Genomic DNA, 14,169 nt, shown 5'->3' with positions numbered 1-14,169 from the left:
CGAGACAGGCCACGCACCTGAGAGCTGGAAAACTACGGATGCTTCAGCGCCTGTGAAGACTGAGTCTTAGGCTTGACCTTAAAATTAGGGACACTTTTGAGAAGCCATCTGCACGAGACTTTTCTATCCACGAATTCAGGATCAGAATCATACTCTCGGTCCATAACATCTCCACGGTCCCTTACAATAAAGGAAGGGCCGTTGCTTTCCCTTTGACACCCAGACTGAGGTAAGGGCTTTGTAAGCGAGGGTCCTGCGAAGTCCAGCTCAGAGGGTGGCACGCGAGATGGGCAGGTCTGTGAACCAGGACTTCCTGGAAGTGCAGTCAGTACTCTGGGCCACACGCTGCCGCGTTAACAGCTGTCAGCCAGTTCCACGACAACCGACAAATGCAAAAGCTGGGAATGCCAGAGCTCCGCTTAGCTGAGTCTACCTCAGCACGGCAGCATCAGCCCTCTCTGAAGGCGGGGAGGCAAGCTTGTTGTCGTTACCTAGAAGACAACCTGCCCCAGAGCCCAGCTGACTCCAAGCAGCTGAAGTAGCCTCACGCAGAAAGGTTTTAATCTTGGTTGGGTTTTATTCACTTGCTTTACAAACTTATTCCTAAAACAACTCTCGAAACACTGGCAGTAGTGGGATGAGTCACTGAGCAAGAAACCGTTTAGCCTGAGGAGGAAGGGAGTGCCTGATCCTTCATTGATCTGGAACTAAATTTTAGGTCGGGCTTTCATTTCAGAGATCTGATAGCCACGTGTGTACACGGGGATAAAGAAGCACGGAACAGCAGACTGTTCATCACGTAATTTGATGGCCCAGAAGCCTTAATTTCAAACTACTCTGTTTATACAGACTGCAAAGCCCATCAAAAATATCCCAGTGCCATTTCTGAGAAATAAGCAATGCAGGACAGGAGGGGAGATACGAAGAGAGGTACACGCAAGGCCAGCCTTTAATGCTTAATGGTTCTCACCTGGAATAACAGAGATAGTTTTCAAAGCTCGGAGAACTCTGAAAGTTCTCAATGCTGAGACATTCCCAAGGTCCACAAACTCTGTGACATATCTGCAATGAGGGAGGTCACACACAAAAAACACAATGACAATACACACACCAAAAATAAAACAACAACTACAGACAAAGCAATACATCACTCACAGGGGCCTGTACCCAACAGCTAACACCAACCGGAGGCCGCCTTACCTGGAATTACAGAAATAGTTTTCAAAGCTCTCAGAACCCTGAAAGTGCGCAGAGCTGAAACATTGCCTAGGTTTACAAACTCTGTTATATACCTGCAGAATTAAACCAGAGTTAATGGCACTGTTGGGGTCACCTTCCTTTTCATATAGCTGTCTGTCTGTAGGAAACAGCTCGTAATTTAAAAACGCTTTAGAACTGGCATTTAAATGAGAGTGAGAGACAGAAAATTGCAGAGCCAAACCCCAGTTTAAGTCTCTCCACACCTCAACCAGCTTGTCCAGGCGCACGGTTAGACCCGTGCGCTCTCGCCTATACAGGACTCAAAAATTTAATGCTATCTCTACAGAAGCGGGTGACTGTAAAACTGCCAAATATGCGGAGAGAGTTGGTGACATCACTTCAGTGGTTTCAGGTATATTCGCTTCACTTTGTGTTTTTAATAAACCACGATCATCTTTTGCTTTGATTAGCATCCTTCATTTAATCCTTTATGCTCTGCCACCTGCCTGTGAGCCACAGGTGGGTGTGACCGTCCCTATTTCACACGGGGAAAAACCTGAGACGCACAGAGGATCGGAGGCTGAGTGAAAGGTTAACGGAGTTAAATTTTATCACCACTTAGAGTATTTCCTCTGTGCTGTCTGGGGAGAAACAGGGTATGAAAAAGCAAAGAAATGCACAATATTCACGGTTCTTCCCGGTGCTGAGAGGCCACCGCAAGCGCTTCATAAAACTTAGACCCTATTAGCGGGATTTAAATAATGCACAGGGTTGCTCTAGCCCTTGACACAAGAAGGGATTGTATGTGAAGCCTAGAGGCAACCTCACTGGAAATGAGGTGGCCGGCTAGAGATTTAGCACATCTCTTTAAGAGCAATGCATTTGGCCTTTTAAAGCTGGCGTGCTGTTACTTGTTGATTTATCAAAGGAAATAACCAACGGACAGCTTGAATCCGATCTGCGTGCCCAGAACCCAGAGCCTCACCCCCCTCCCAAGGTGTGTTACACTGTGCACAGCAGAGCCCAGCTCTTCTGAAGTAAAACTCAAGTGTCCAGTGAGCTACTGGCTGCTTGCCTTTGTGTACAATGTCCAGCTCTTTGCATGGAATTTAAATACAAAACGAAAAGGCAAGTAGAAAAAAAGCAGAGACTTGGGAAAAATCAGCAACCTCGGGTGAGGAATCCAGACAAAAAAAAAAAAAAAAAAAAAAAAGGCATTTTATATGATTAGTGCATTTAACTACAATTAAATTCAAGTGCTCCGAACCCTTGAAAATTAGGCTCCTGAGCATGCCTACACGATCCCTCAGTTTTCATCAGCTGTTGTTGACTACGGGAGCCCAAACATGCACATGTGCAATATTCCAAAACCAAATGTAAAAGAGAAAAAAATAAAAATCTCTTCCACCGGCGACTCAGGCTACCAGACTACACCTGGTTTTCATCAGTGGTACTAAGCCTAAACAAGGATCAGCGCAGGCCAATAAGGCAAAAACCAGAAATCTAGCGTGCATCTCCTGGTTGAGCTGCGAGTTCAGACTTCCCCATGAATCCTCATTATCAGACCAATGTAAGCTGATCTGGCACAAGAGAAAAGAATGAGGAAGGAAAAATAAAGCGTCTCCTTTGCTGACACTGAACCTCCATCGAAACGGGTGAGGAACTGTTCAACCTGAAGTCGCATCCCAGGGAGTTTCAACATGCAAGCCCAAGGAGGGAAGGGGTGGTAGAGGCTAGAATTTAAAGACGTTTCACTCCTAGTCCTATGCTCAACAGAACAAGCTGCCACTCCAGCATGTGAAGAATCTAAAATGCTTAGGCCCTGTTATAAAGTCTCACATTAATAAAGGCAGTTTTTAGAAAATCATATTTTTTGCAGCAGCAACTCCACTAACTCCATGGGGTTGCATTTTAGCTCTGTGACTCCGTGTCAGGGTAAAGCTTTCTTTTGAAAAATCAAGACAGAAATCTTTCGGGGATACGCTTAAATTTTCCTTGATTTATTTTGTTTTTTCCCCTTACACACCCACCCTCTTCCTAAGGTCTCACCCCCTCCCATACACCACAAATACCTGAAATAATCTGAAAACACAACTTACGCCATCATGATCACACTGAAATCTAGCCAGTTCCATGGATCCCGGAGGAAAGTAAAGCCATCTATACAGAAACCTCTTGCAATAATTTTCACAAGTGATTCAAATGTATAAATACCAGTGAATGTATACCTGTTAATGAGGAAGAAAGAGAGCTGCACTGAGAAGTTTGTAGAAACGGCATTTCGGTCATGAAAAAAGATGAATGACAAACGCTTTCGTGTGAACAAAGTGAATATGAAAGGCGACTTGTATTCCTGCTAACTTAAATCCGTAGGAACGGATTTCTCAACGGAAGAAAAACAACATTCCGTGAGATTCTGAAAAACACAAGAAGCGTTACTTACTCCACATTCTTCGACCATTCAGGTGGGTTACTAAAAGTCATGAATACACAGTTGGTCAAAATAGTGCACATAATGATCATGCTAAATACTGTGGAACGAAGTCAAGGATCAAAGGGACACCGGTGTGGCTCTTTACATCACCTTAAGGCTCCCTGGGCTGCAACACAACCACAATTCCCAGTCTGTTCTCTGTGGACCACAAATTAGAGCCAAAATGCTTCCAGCAGTCACAGGAAATAAGACTGGGGTGACTATATATCAGTAGTATTTTTTATGTCACCATTCAATTTATTTTGTATTTTCTGATATGTCTGAGCGATTTAAAAAAATCACGTGCCTAAATGAAAATGTCTCCCCAAATAATTCCATCTATTCCCTAACATCCAAATATATTGTTTGCTAATATATCCAACGGGAAAGCAGCGCTGCAATCCACGGGCACCGAGGACTCAGCTTGGAGAAAATCTTACGGATCTTTCCAAGTATCTCTGCTCCCTCTGCGTGCTCAGGACCCTGCGTGTCACGTTGGCAGATGGAAGGTGCTGGACTGACTGACTGGAGGAGCGTTGCAGGGACAGCACAGTTTCAGGATGAGATGTCTGAGTGGGTTTTAACTACTGAATTATTAGCAGAATGGTGAAATTCGGGGTGAGATCCAAAGCTGTTCGACTTCCAAAACTGTTTAAGCGGACACTAACGGATCTCAGCTCAAGGCCCAAGACCCACTGGCAGCATCTCGGTCTCAACCTGACAGATCTGCATCTCTCAGCTGCGTCCCAGCACATCCAGAGGGGAGGAAAGTCGACGAGAAATAACACAGAAGCCCAAGAAAACGTTCCCAGCCTCAGATCTCAAGTCGACTTTGGAAAGCTGGAGCAGCTTTTTCTTCATACGAGATGCAGGAAGTCAGCACACAGAAGCCTCTAAAACAACGTGTTTCCGTTTTAGAGTCACTTTGTAAAAATAAATAAATAAACAGGGCAAAGCAGCTCATTCAATATACTGCTTTTTTTTTTTTTTTTTCTCCCCTTCTCCTAATAACACATGCAGATGATGTTTCTGAAGCTCTCGGAGCTGTCTGAAGCCCTGTGGTGGAACATTTTGGAATAGCCTTGCCATTAGAAGGAAGGTTGAGAGATGCCAAAAGAGCAAGAAATTAATCAGCGTCTAATCATATCTAAGGTATCTTTGGCTCCTTCTCCAGATACTAATTCTATTTAACCATTTCAGCAGCTAGTTAAAGCTCAACTGCTCTTCACGTGAAGCACACCCTTAAGTCATATCTGTTCCAAAAGTTATCACAGTCTGTGCACTGATGGAATGATGGACAGAGATAGGGACAATTTAGCCGGGAAAGTAAATGAAAAGTTGACTTGACTGGATGCATCTAAAGGACCACGCTTTTTCATTCCAAAAAAGCCCATTTCTGTGCACGCTCTAAGGCCAACCCACCCTCACCCGGTGCAGAACTGTAATTCACATACACTGTCTGAACTGAGCAATAAGACAACAGGGAAGAGATTTTTGCAGGGAACATACAAACGCAAAAATAACTCAGCAATAAAAAGGATATGAATGTATCAAAATTTTAATAGCTATTCTTCTAAACAGATTAAAAGGACTTAAAATGTACAAGGCAGGTGTGGCACTAAATCGGAAGAGTGTTTTCCCTCTGTTTAGTACTACAAAGGTCTGTAGAGAAACAAAGAAAGAAAGAAAAACAGAGAGAGAGAGAGAGAGAGAGTTAATGCATGAAAATCAAAGCATGACTTGTACAAAAAAAAGACAAACAACTTCCGTGGTTAAAAACGGCATTTTCTGCTTTTTTTTAAAGAATAATGTCCTTTGTGAAGCTCCCATTAGGGGAAATCATACCTACCCGTACATCATGAATAATTCTACTCCAAGCCATCCATTTCACCAGGCACCTCAGCCAGAGCAGAAGCACAATCTCCCATCGAGGAGCGCGCGTTTTCACCGCGCGAGGGCAGAAGCACTGTCCCCCTTATCTAACAGATAAGAACAGAGGCCCAAAGCAAACCAAGGGCCACAAATTCAGGGGCAGAACTGGCAGCTGAACCCGGCCTTCGCCCAGTGCCCAGCGCACCAGATCAGCCTGTGCCTCCTTCCCAAACCGCGCTACGAGCTACCACAACAAATCGTGTTTTTACAAGACAGCACTTCACCTGCGAAGAGAGATTGACAGGTAAGGAGGCAGAAAAACTCACGGTGGAGTCCCCCACCCCAGCAGACAGGAGTCAGATACCCATCGTCCCCACTCATGGGCAATTCTGAGCACGTTCCACGTCGGTGCACCAACTCCGGGCAGAGTCACGTGCTCTCGTTGCCTTTAATTAGCAAGATGTTAAGGTTCGCTACTTTATAGGGAACCTGTGGAATGAATCATGTAAACGTGAGGCAGAATCGATCTCATCTCTCCATCACCAGCCCTTAAAATACAGACCCGCGATTTCTTCTCCCCGCTGGCGAACACGCATCTCAAAAACCCACCGGGAGAATCACACGCAGCCATCTGGAGAGGCAAAATTAGAACTGTGGTTGCTTAATACCAGCACACCCAACGCACCTACCGCTTGACTTGAAGGAAGAAAAAGAAAAAAAGCAAAAAAGCAATTTGTGTGCACTGAAAAGCCAGAGCCCTTCCCGCAGCACCGTTTCCCCGTTTTCCGCCCCCTCCGGGATGCTGCAGCCTCGGTGAGGTGGGATGAGCCCCGGGGGGGGGACAGAGCGGAGCCGGACGCGCTGCGGGCTCACTCCCCGGCACCAGCCCCCCGTTTGGCACAGCCCCGAGCCTCCCGGAGTCCAACACGAGGGAATCCACAAGGGCTTTCTGCCAACGCAGTCGCTGTGCTTCCCCAGGAGACTCACTCTTATGAAATTTGTCATTTCCCTCCTAGTAAGTGAAACAACGTATTTTAGCTCATTTGGCGAAATTAGACCATTGAGCAGTAAATTATTTGAAAAGGAAATCAAAATCAGGTTGTGGTTCAGCACGGAGTGAGAAAGATTAGTTAGCATAACCACTAATGCACCTCCCAACAAAAGCACTTTAAAGACAACCCTGGACAGCTCTTAAATTGCAGCATCAAGAATTAATGAACAGATTACCCTGGCATGTAACAATATTCTGAAAGGCCGCGAGTTTTTCAGAATTGCTGATTACAGAGCGGTCAAGGGACACGCGATTTTTAAGAACCAGCTGTCTCTCCTTCCCTGACACCATAAACTTTCCAAGACTCACACACCATCTGGTTTTAAATCTTCTTTCACTGTCTGCTGCAGAGGCTTCCGAGCAGGACATCCCCCCCCCTTGGGATGCTCCCGGGCTTCGCTTGTGTCCTTGGCACCACACTGAGCTCCCAACTCTGCCGCATCTTTTTAGCGATGAAATCTCCGACGTGACCGTACTGAACATCACGTGGGCTCAAGGCGAGCTGGGCAAAGGCAGAACTGCCCCCAAAGCCGGGGCGCTCTGTGAGGTGGCTCCGTTTCATTCCGCCTCCATCCCTCCACGGGAAAAAACCCCTGTGCAGGAGCCCTGCGATCCGGCTCAGCGAGCCAGAGGTAAAACCGTGCTGCTTCCGACGCAAACCAACCCAGAGACTTTAGACCTGCGCTAGCAGGGCAAGCCAGGCTCGGGCGGGGACGGTGGCTGTCAGCTGCTCCCTCCGAGGGTCAGACCCTGTTGGCCTCGGCACGCTGCAGTGGTTACGCGGGGATGTGTATTTTCGGTAGCTGTTTCACAGAGGATTGACCCAGAAATTTGGCGTCCCCTGTCGTAACACAAGCTGTTCCATCCAACGGTCAGGCAATCACCTACCGAACATGAGCTCCACATGCTGCTCGCCAGCTGAGTCCTTCATCTATCACAAAACCTTACACAAGGCAGCTCCTTGTTTTCTCTTCCCAGCTTTCTCTTTTTAGACCATAACGTTTGTTGAAATTATTCCTGTCTATAAAACCCATCTCATAACTGGGCCTCTCAGTACAACCGTAACACAAATAAGGTGCTTGCGTTCCAGTCTGCTCGTCGTTTTCGATGGTTCCAAGATCTGCTGCTCCACTTCCCTGGGTATCTTCTAAAATCCTGGGTAAATCTCTGCTTGGCCTTGTCAACGGAAAGAAGAGCTCAAAAGCCAAAAAGTGTTTGGCAATTTAAAACCTTATCTTAGTTTTTCTTTACGCTGCTGACATATTAAAACTCAATTTCAAAATGGCTGCGTGCTCTTAAAATGTTTGCTGGTTCAGGTCCAAGAACATCCTTAAGCCCTTTTAAGATCTGCTGAGGCAAAGCTCAGAACTGAGAGAAAGGCGATACCTAGAGGAAGGCATTTTGCAGTCGTCTTCTAAGAGATGAAGTCTGGTTGAACTTTCAAAAGTCTCAGCTTGTTGTTAAGAGAGTTGTGAAAAAGGCTCTGTCCAGTTTTCTTCAAGTTGGCTGGGAATCTACACTTTAATAGTTCTCATCTAAAAAGAAGTAAGATCCCAAAAGATAAGTCTTCTCGAAATCAATTTGCAAAATAGCGTCTTAAAGAAGCTACGCTGGAGCACGACAGAACCGATCAAGGGATGGCAAAAAGCATTCCAGTTACATGAAGATTTAAAATACTCTTGCTTCATGCAGGTTTTTACATTAAGCATTTCTGCAATGGCTGAGGAGGAGTGGGCAGAAGATTTAAGAAGAAAACAGCTTTATGAACAGCCTAAGAACATATGGAACCACATTCCTACAGCGGTAGCACGGGGACTGCCTTACTCTCCACGTTAAGCAAGAGAGAACAACGACTTGCTGACGACACCCTGAGCGAGTCACTTTAACACTGCTATTTTCAAAATTCATTTACAGGGAACTCTGGCACCCTGTAGGTTGATGAAGTATATAAAGAAGTAAATGCCGATGCAAAATATTTTTCAGGTCTGTTTTGGCTCATAGAGGTACACTTCCTCATACTGAAACCACATTATTTAATATTTATTTCTCCATCCCCACCAAAAGGGGACCGATTTATTCCTTCTTAGTAACTTACTCTTCATCACTGAAAAGCTTACGGGGGAAAAAAAGGTATCTGCCACGCTTTGCTCTTGCTTTCATCTCTTATTTCAAGCCCAACACAGGAAAAACCCTTGACATCTTTGGAAATTTATAAAATATTTCCAAAAGATACGTTTAAAAAAAATAAATACCGCTCAACACGCGATACAGAGGAAGGGATCCGGATCCATGTTTTAACGACATCACAATCTGCCCAGGTAAGGAAATCCATTCTGCATCAGAAGGGGAAATGCTTCTCCCTCCTTCCCCTCCTCCCCAGGGGGTTGCAGCTCTTCAGGCCAGGGCAGCGGAGCCTCTCTCCTCCCGGCACCCCAGAAAGGGCTGGAGAAGACGCCTGGCAGGGATGACGCTCCCCCCTCTTCGTTCCACCGTGGCAGACGGGAGGACAGCGAGGAAGTGCACACTTACTCTTCCTGCTGCTTCTAAGCCTACTGGAGGGAGGGAGTGGAAGAAAAAATAACATTAAAGACAAAAGACCCAGAAAAGGTGATTAGCTCCTGGAAATAAGGATGAAAGGCTGGTTTTTGAGATGGTCCCGATTCTCGCCTCTGTTTCAGTGTCTTCACTGAAATGCAAAACCCACGAGTGGTATCGTGACCTTGTAGGGTCATCTCCGTGCCCTACCAAAGCTCGCTGGAGCACAGACCCCCAAGCTGGTCTCTCCCATCCCTGTCATCTTCCCAGGCCCACGCAGTCAAGGTGACATTCCGGACCCGAGGGCCCATTTCCAAACCGTGCGTGTGACCTGACAAAGTTGCAAGTCACTCCATTGGCACAAACGCACCAGGAGGATCCTCAGGTGCTCAGCTGCAAGCTATAGGGGACCTCAGACAATCCCACCCCAGCCTCGGGTGTTCCCAGAGGTACAGACAATCTTCTACCACGGCAGGGCTGATTTTTCCATTGAAATCAATCCATTGAAGCTGGATTCGAATCCAGGGGCTTTCTACTGTCTTGTAAATGGAGCCGCTGCAGGAGCATCAGCACCTTCCCCGTGTTCAGCAGCAAGTACGAGATTCATCCTGAGTGAGATGGAAGTTACGCGAGGAAAACGATCACAACCTGGCAAAAGTCAAGTCCAATGGGAAAGGACGGGGTGAGGAGTTATTTAGTGGGAGAGATGGCCTAGGTCATAAACGGAAGAGAAGGAAAGAGAGGTCTAAAAGATGGAAAACCAGTTTAAAAAAAAGAAATACTAAGAAGGTTGCGGAAATAAAAGAGGATGATTGTCCTTATCTCTCACTTAAGCAAACACTGAAGTAATCCCCTGCCCTGCTTTCATTGCTAGGGATGCTGACACGGGTACCTTTCCTCAATTTTGTTTGCACATGTAAACAAGGAAGTTCCCGTACCTGCCTTTTGGGGTTTTTTAATTGAAATGTTTCAGGTTTCCACAACAAATATCATGGGCAAGTATTGCTTCTGCCACGTGCTTCGGGCCAGGAACTGGAAGGTGATTACTATTTGTAAAACAAAGAATCATTAAAAAATTCTCTCTGGTACTTACATAAAGACAAAAAGGAGCTAAATTAGCTCCCAAATCTGCTACCTGTGAGCAAAGGGACTTGCGTGATTCTCCTAAGAGTCCTTATTGCAAAATGAAACTGAAGAGAGAAAAGAGAAGTAGCTTGGACAAAACCATCACTTGCAGGGCCGAACCCAGGAGCTTTGACTGTACATGGTTCTGTTTCTAGGTCACATTGTTTCTCCTTTAAATATCAGTTAACAGGCCACTGGAAAGTTCAGCTTCTCAGTTAAAATGCAGTTTCAGTTTCCTTAGATAAACCAAGATCACTGTGTCCTACTGCAAGGAAAAGCAACCAGCTGATTTGTTCCTATGCATGCTGCATGTCTAGCTTTAAAAGAAAAGACCTATGATGCAAAGCCTTCTGGCAAATGCTGGAGAGGGAAAAAAAAAAAAAAAAAAAATCTTGGAAAACTTCCCATGATTCAAGCAGATTCGCAATTCCTGATGATTCAGAGAAGGGCCTTTTTTAATGGCCTTAAAAAAAATTCCTTGTGGGAAGTCACTGACTATTTGAAGCAGCAAAGAAGCAGCACGCACCTAAGCTCTCGCCATGCTGAAGTGGATGCAGAAGAAACGGAGGCAGTGAAATGTTAATCCGGCGTTCAGGGGAAGCGTGAGGCTCCTGTCACAGAACAGCCACGGGGCTCTGCGAGTGTCACCCGTCTCCAGACCCTTCCCCTGCACCTGCAGCCGCTCCAGCTCCGCCGAGAGCTCGTGTCTCTGCCCACAGAAACTGCCCGGCTCCCCTCTGGAGATGCCTTCAAAGTTGGGAACGTGGCTTATTTTTCTCTAAAAATTAAAGATTTGTTAACAGCATTGTGCTGGGAGGCAAACAGGGACTGATAAAGCGTGAGGGCTGACGGCGTTCCCCTCTGCTCCTACTTCTGGTGGAACGCTGAGACAACCAAGAAGCCTTTGCCCGATGCTCCAGGACACGGCAGTGCCCACTGCTCTCCTATTTTAGCCCAAAAGAACATGGCCCAGTTCACCATCAGGAACACAAAGAGGGCACAAACCCCTCCTGCCTGGATTTGCAGCGACATTTCGTAACACCGACTCTGGCTGGGTGCAAGTGGTCACACACAACCAGAGATCCTGGGAACTGCTCTTCAGCTACATCTCTTTTTCACGGCCTGCCCACACCAAAACCAGGCAACACGCGATTTGTTGAATAGAGAGAAAATATTTCCGAGGGGTAACGTAAGCTACCCTCTGGCCAGCACCAGCAGGTGCCAATCCATCTCCTTCGGTGCAACACCCACCCGAACGCCAGTCTGCCTGGCGTCCGACACACACACACAAACCACCAGATGTCGAAGCTCTGTTCTGAGCCGGTACCTGCCCTCCACAACAAATAGGCTTCAAATTCACCGGTGTCAATGCAGAAAACAACGACCGGTTCTACCCAACGTTAGCAGCAAGTTCAGTTCTTTCGTGTGAATAACGCCCTGCCAGCCACAAAACCACTTCTGAGTGTGGCAAGAAATGTCTGCCCCAACACAAAGTCCTAAAACATTTTGTTACCCATGACAAGTTACTGGTTTTACCTGACAGCTGTTTTACCCAAGTTTTAAACAGTCACATCACAACTGTTGTCACATACGTGGTCAAACCTCCAGCTTCGAAAGTGGCACAGCTAAGCCCGACTTATTGATGGTAATTATCTCAGCTTGTTCAAATTTAATTTCTATCAAAGAGAGCAATAAAATCAAACAGCAGAGAACCTCAGTTTTAAGTCATCCAGCCTTCTAAGGAAATTGGTGATCGTGTTCTTCCTTATTTCACCAGTAGAAGATCCCTCCCCTCCATTTCCAGCAGCTTACTCACCACCTCCCTCACGACACCACTTCATTCCTTAACACCTCTGGGCACCCATAAATGCCTCCTGCCATATCACCTTAATTCCACAGACAAATATTTCAAAGATAAAAATTATAAAGATGAAAGCAAGTTAATGAGTTTATCTCATTCTTTTTTTGTCATTATTTTACATCCCACTGCTTCATAACGATCAAATTCAGACTGAATTCCATGCAAGTAATGAAATAGACACTTAACACCGTTACCATTACCCCTCAATTAAATTCTTCTTATTGCCCTCATGGTTAAAATTGGCACATTAGCACAACTTTATCTATTTTTAGTTTCCAGACCTTGTTCTCCTAACTCCATCCAAGCAGGTGTTTAAAGGTTGATTGTATAATCCCATTAAACCTCAAAGAAAAATAGGTAACAAAACAAACAAGCCCATCCAAAGACTCCGTTCTTTGTCTTCTACTCAAACCATACCCAAACCTGAAATTTCCTAAGAAGAAAAAGGTGGTTTAGCGACTTCTTTCTTGCAGACTCACTTTCTGGGTCATATAATAAGGGTCAAAGTCCTCCAGTGGTACAGCAACCAGGCCTTTTGGGATGTCCCCGTAGATGAAAGGCAAATTCTTCCCCGCCTCAAGGTCACTGTTTGGTTTTGGTTTGCTGTCTTCATCGTCATCCCGGTGGCTGCTGTCTTGCTTTGGACGCTGCTTCTTTTTTAATTCTGCAATGTGTTTCTCGATGTTAGCCAGAGACTCCGGCGTGAAGGGTTTAAAACTATCAGGGCCTGGCGGTGCGAGCAGCCGTGCTGCCATCTTTTCATCCTGCAGCTGCTTCTTTAGTTATGTTGCACCCCGGACAGGTCAGCTCTGCAGGGGAGCAAAGAGCACAGCAGGTCAGTCACTGCACAGACAGACAGACAGACAGACAACACACAGCACCCAGCGCCCCAAGGCAGCTCCGGTCAAGGCCTCACAGAGCGAGGCAGGCAGACCTGCTGCTTCTCAGCCCCCAGACAAGCTACAGGCAGGTGGACGCCAAGTGCTGACACTGGGTGAACCTGCCCATCCCTGCTCGTCCTTGCCCATCCCTGCTCGTCCTTGCCCATCCCTGCCCGTCCTTGCCCATCCCTGCCCGTTCCTTGCCCATCCCTGCCCGTTCCTTGCCCATCCCTGCCCGTTCCTTGCCCATCCCTGCCCGTCCTTGCCCATCCCTGCCCGTTCCTTGCCCGTCCCTGCCTGTCCTTGCCCATCCCTGCCCGTTCCTTGCCCATCCCTGCCCGTTCCTTGCCCGTCCCTGCCTGTCCCTGCCCATCCCTGCCCGTTCCTTGCCCGTCCCACACTGCCTCACCAGGTTTCCCAGCGCACAGACCGGGATCCCCAGCACCCATGCTGAGGGCTCCCCTGGTCTGGGCAGCTCCTGAACCCAGACTCGGTTCTAGACTACAGAAACTGTCCTGAAAAGGAACTTCATCAAAACCAGTCTTTTCCCACGAAAACGATTTGACCAGGCACTGCTCTCTAGCAAGCTGCATCGTTAGTCTAAAATTCCAAGTCAGCTCCATTCCCAGAGTGGGGACGAGGTGTTCGGCCTTGTCTAGACAGGGCTGGGCATTAGCACACCCCTGCCCTGCGGACCAGGGGTTTAGCAAAGCTTCCCCTCAACACACCACGGAGGAGGAGTAACTTGGGGCTGGGCCTATGAGAGCGACCAGTAGATGACACGCACCGGACATGCTGGGCTCTTTTGAAAAAACCGCTCCTTTGTGCCCTACCAGATATTACTGCAGTTAAGGAGAAGTTTCCTGGAGGACGTGAGCAGGCGCTGGGCCGGGTGTGCCAGGGAGGACTCTGAACCGTCCTCGTGTAGGACCAAGACCAGAGCGGGGTCCCCTCTGCCTGCCCCGGAGCACAGCACATCGCTACGACGCAAAGTCAAATCCCACCCTTTCATTTTACATATATATATATATATATATAATTAGCAGGGTTTCTATTCACTCCAGGCCCTAAGAATGAAATAATTTAAGAATACTCTCACCAACTACAATAGTAATTTCTGAAAGTTAAATTTCTGTGACACGTGGGTTAGATAGATACAGTCTTCCTTGCA

The 14,169-nt window shown here is 46.8% G+C and overlaps 1 protein-coding gene across 1 annotated transcript in view; it reads right to left on the bottom strand.

Moving 5' to 3' along the window:
• The window catches only part of SCN8A (sodium voltage-gated channel alpha subunit 8), a 57,628-nt gene that overhangs the window by 34,056 nt on the left and 9,403 nt on the right, over positions 1 to 14,169 (bottom strand). The window contains exons 2-6 of the mRNA XM_074929631.1: positions 12,597 to 12,926; positions 5,217 to 5,335; positions 3,644 to 3,733; positions 3,300 to 3,428; positions 971 to 1,062 (exon numbers count right to left, since the gene is read on the bottom strand). Coding sequence (XP_074785732.1) covers positions 971 to 1,062; positions 3,300 to 3,428; positions 3,644 to 3,733; positions 5,217 to 5,335; positions 12,597 to 12,872 — 706 coding nt within the window. The 5' untranslated portion in view covers positions 12,873 to 12,926. The remainder of the gene's footprint in view (positions 1 to 970; positions 1,063 to 3,299; positions 3,429 to 3,643; positions 3,734 to 5,216; positions 5,336 to 12,596; positions 12,927 to 14,169) is intronic.

The sequence above is a fragment of the Athene noctua genome, chromosome 30 (assembly GCF_965140245.1).
Source record: "Athene noctua chromosome 30, bAthNoc1.hap1.1, whole genome shotgun sequence".
In the NCBI taxonomy this organism is placed as follows: domain Eukaryota; kingdom Metazoa; phylum Chordata; class Aves; order Strigiformes; family Strigidae; genus Athene; species Athene noctua.
Note: the sequence above shows the minus strand (reverse complement) of the source record. Positions and strands in the feature narration are given on the sequence as shown.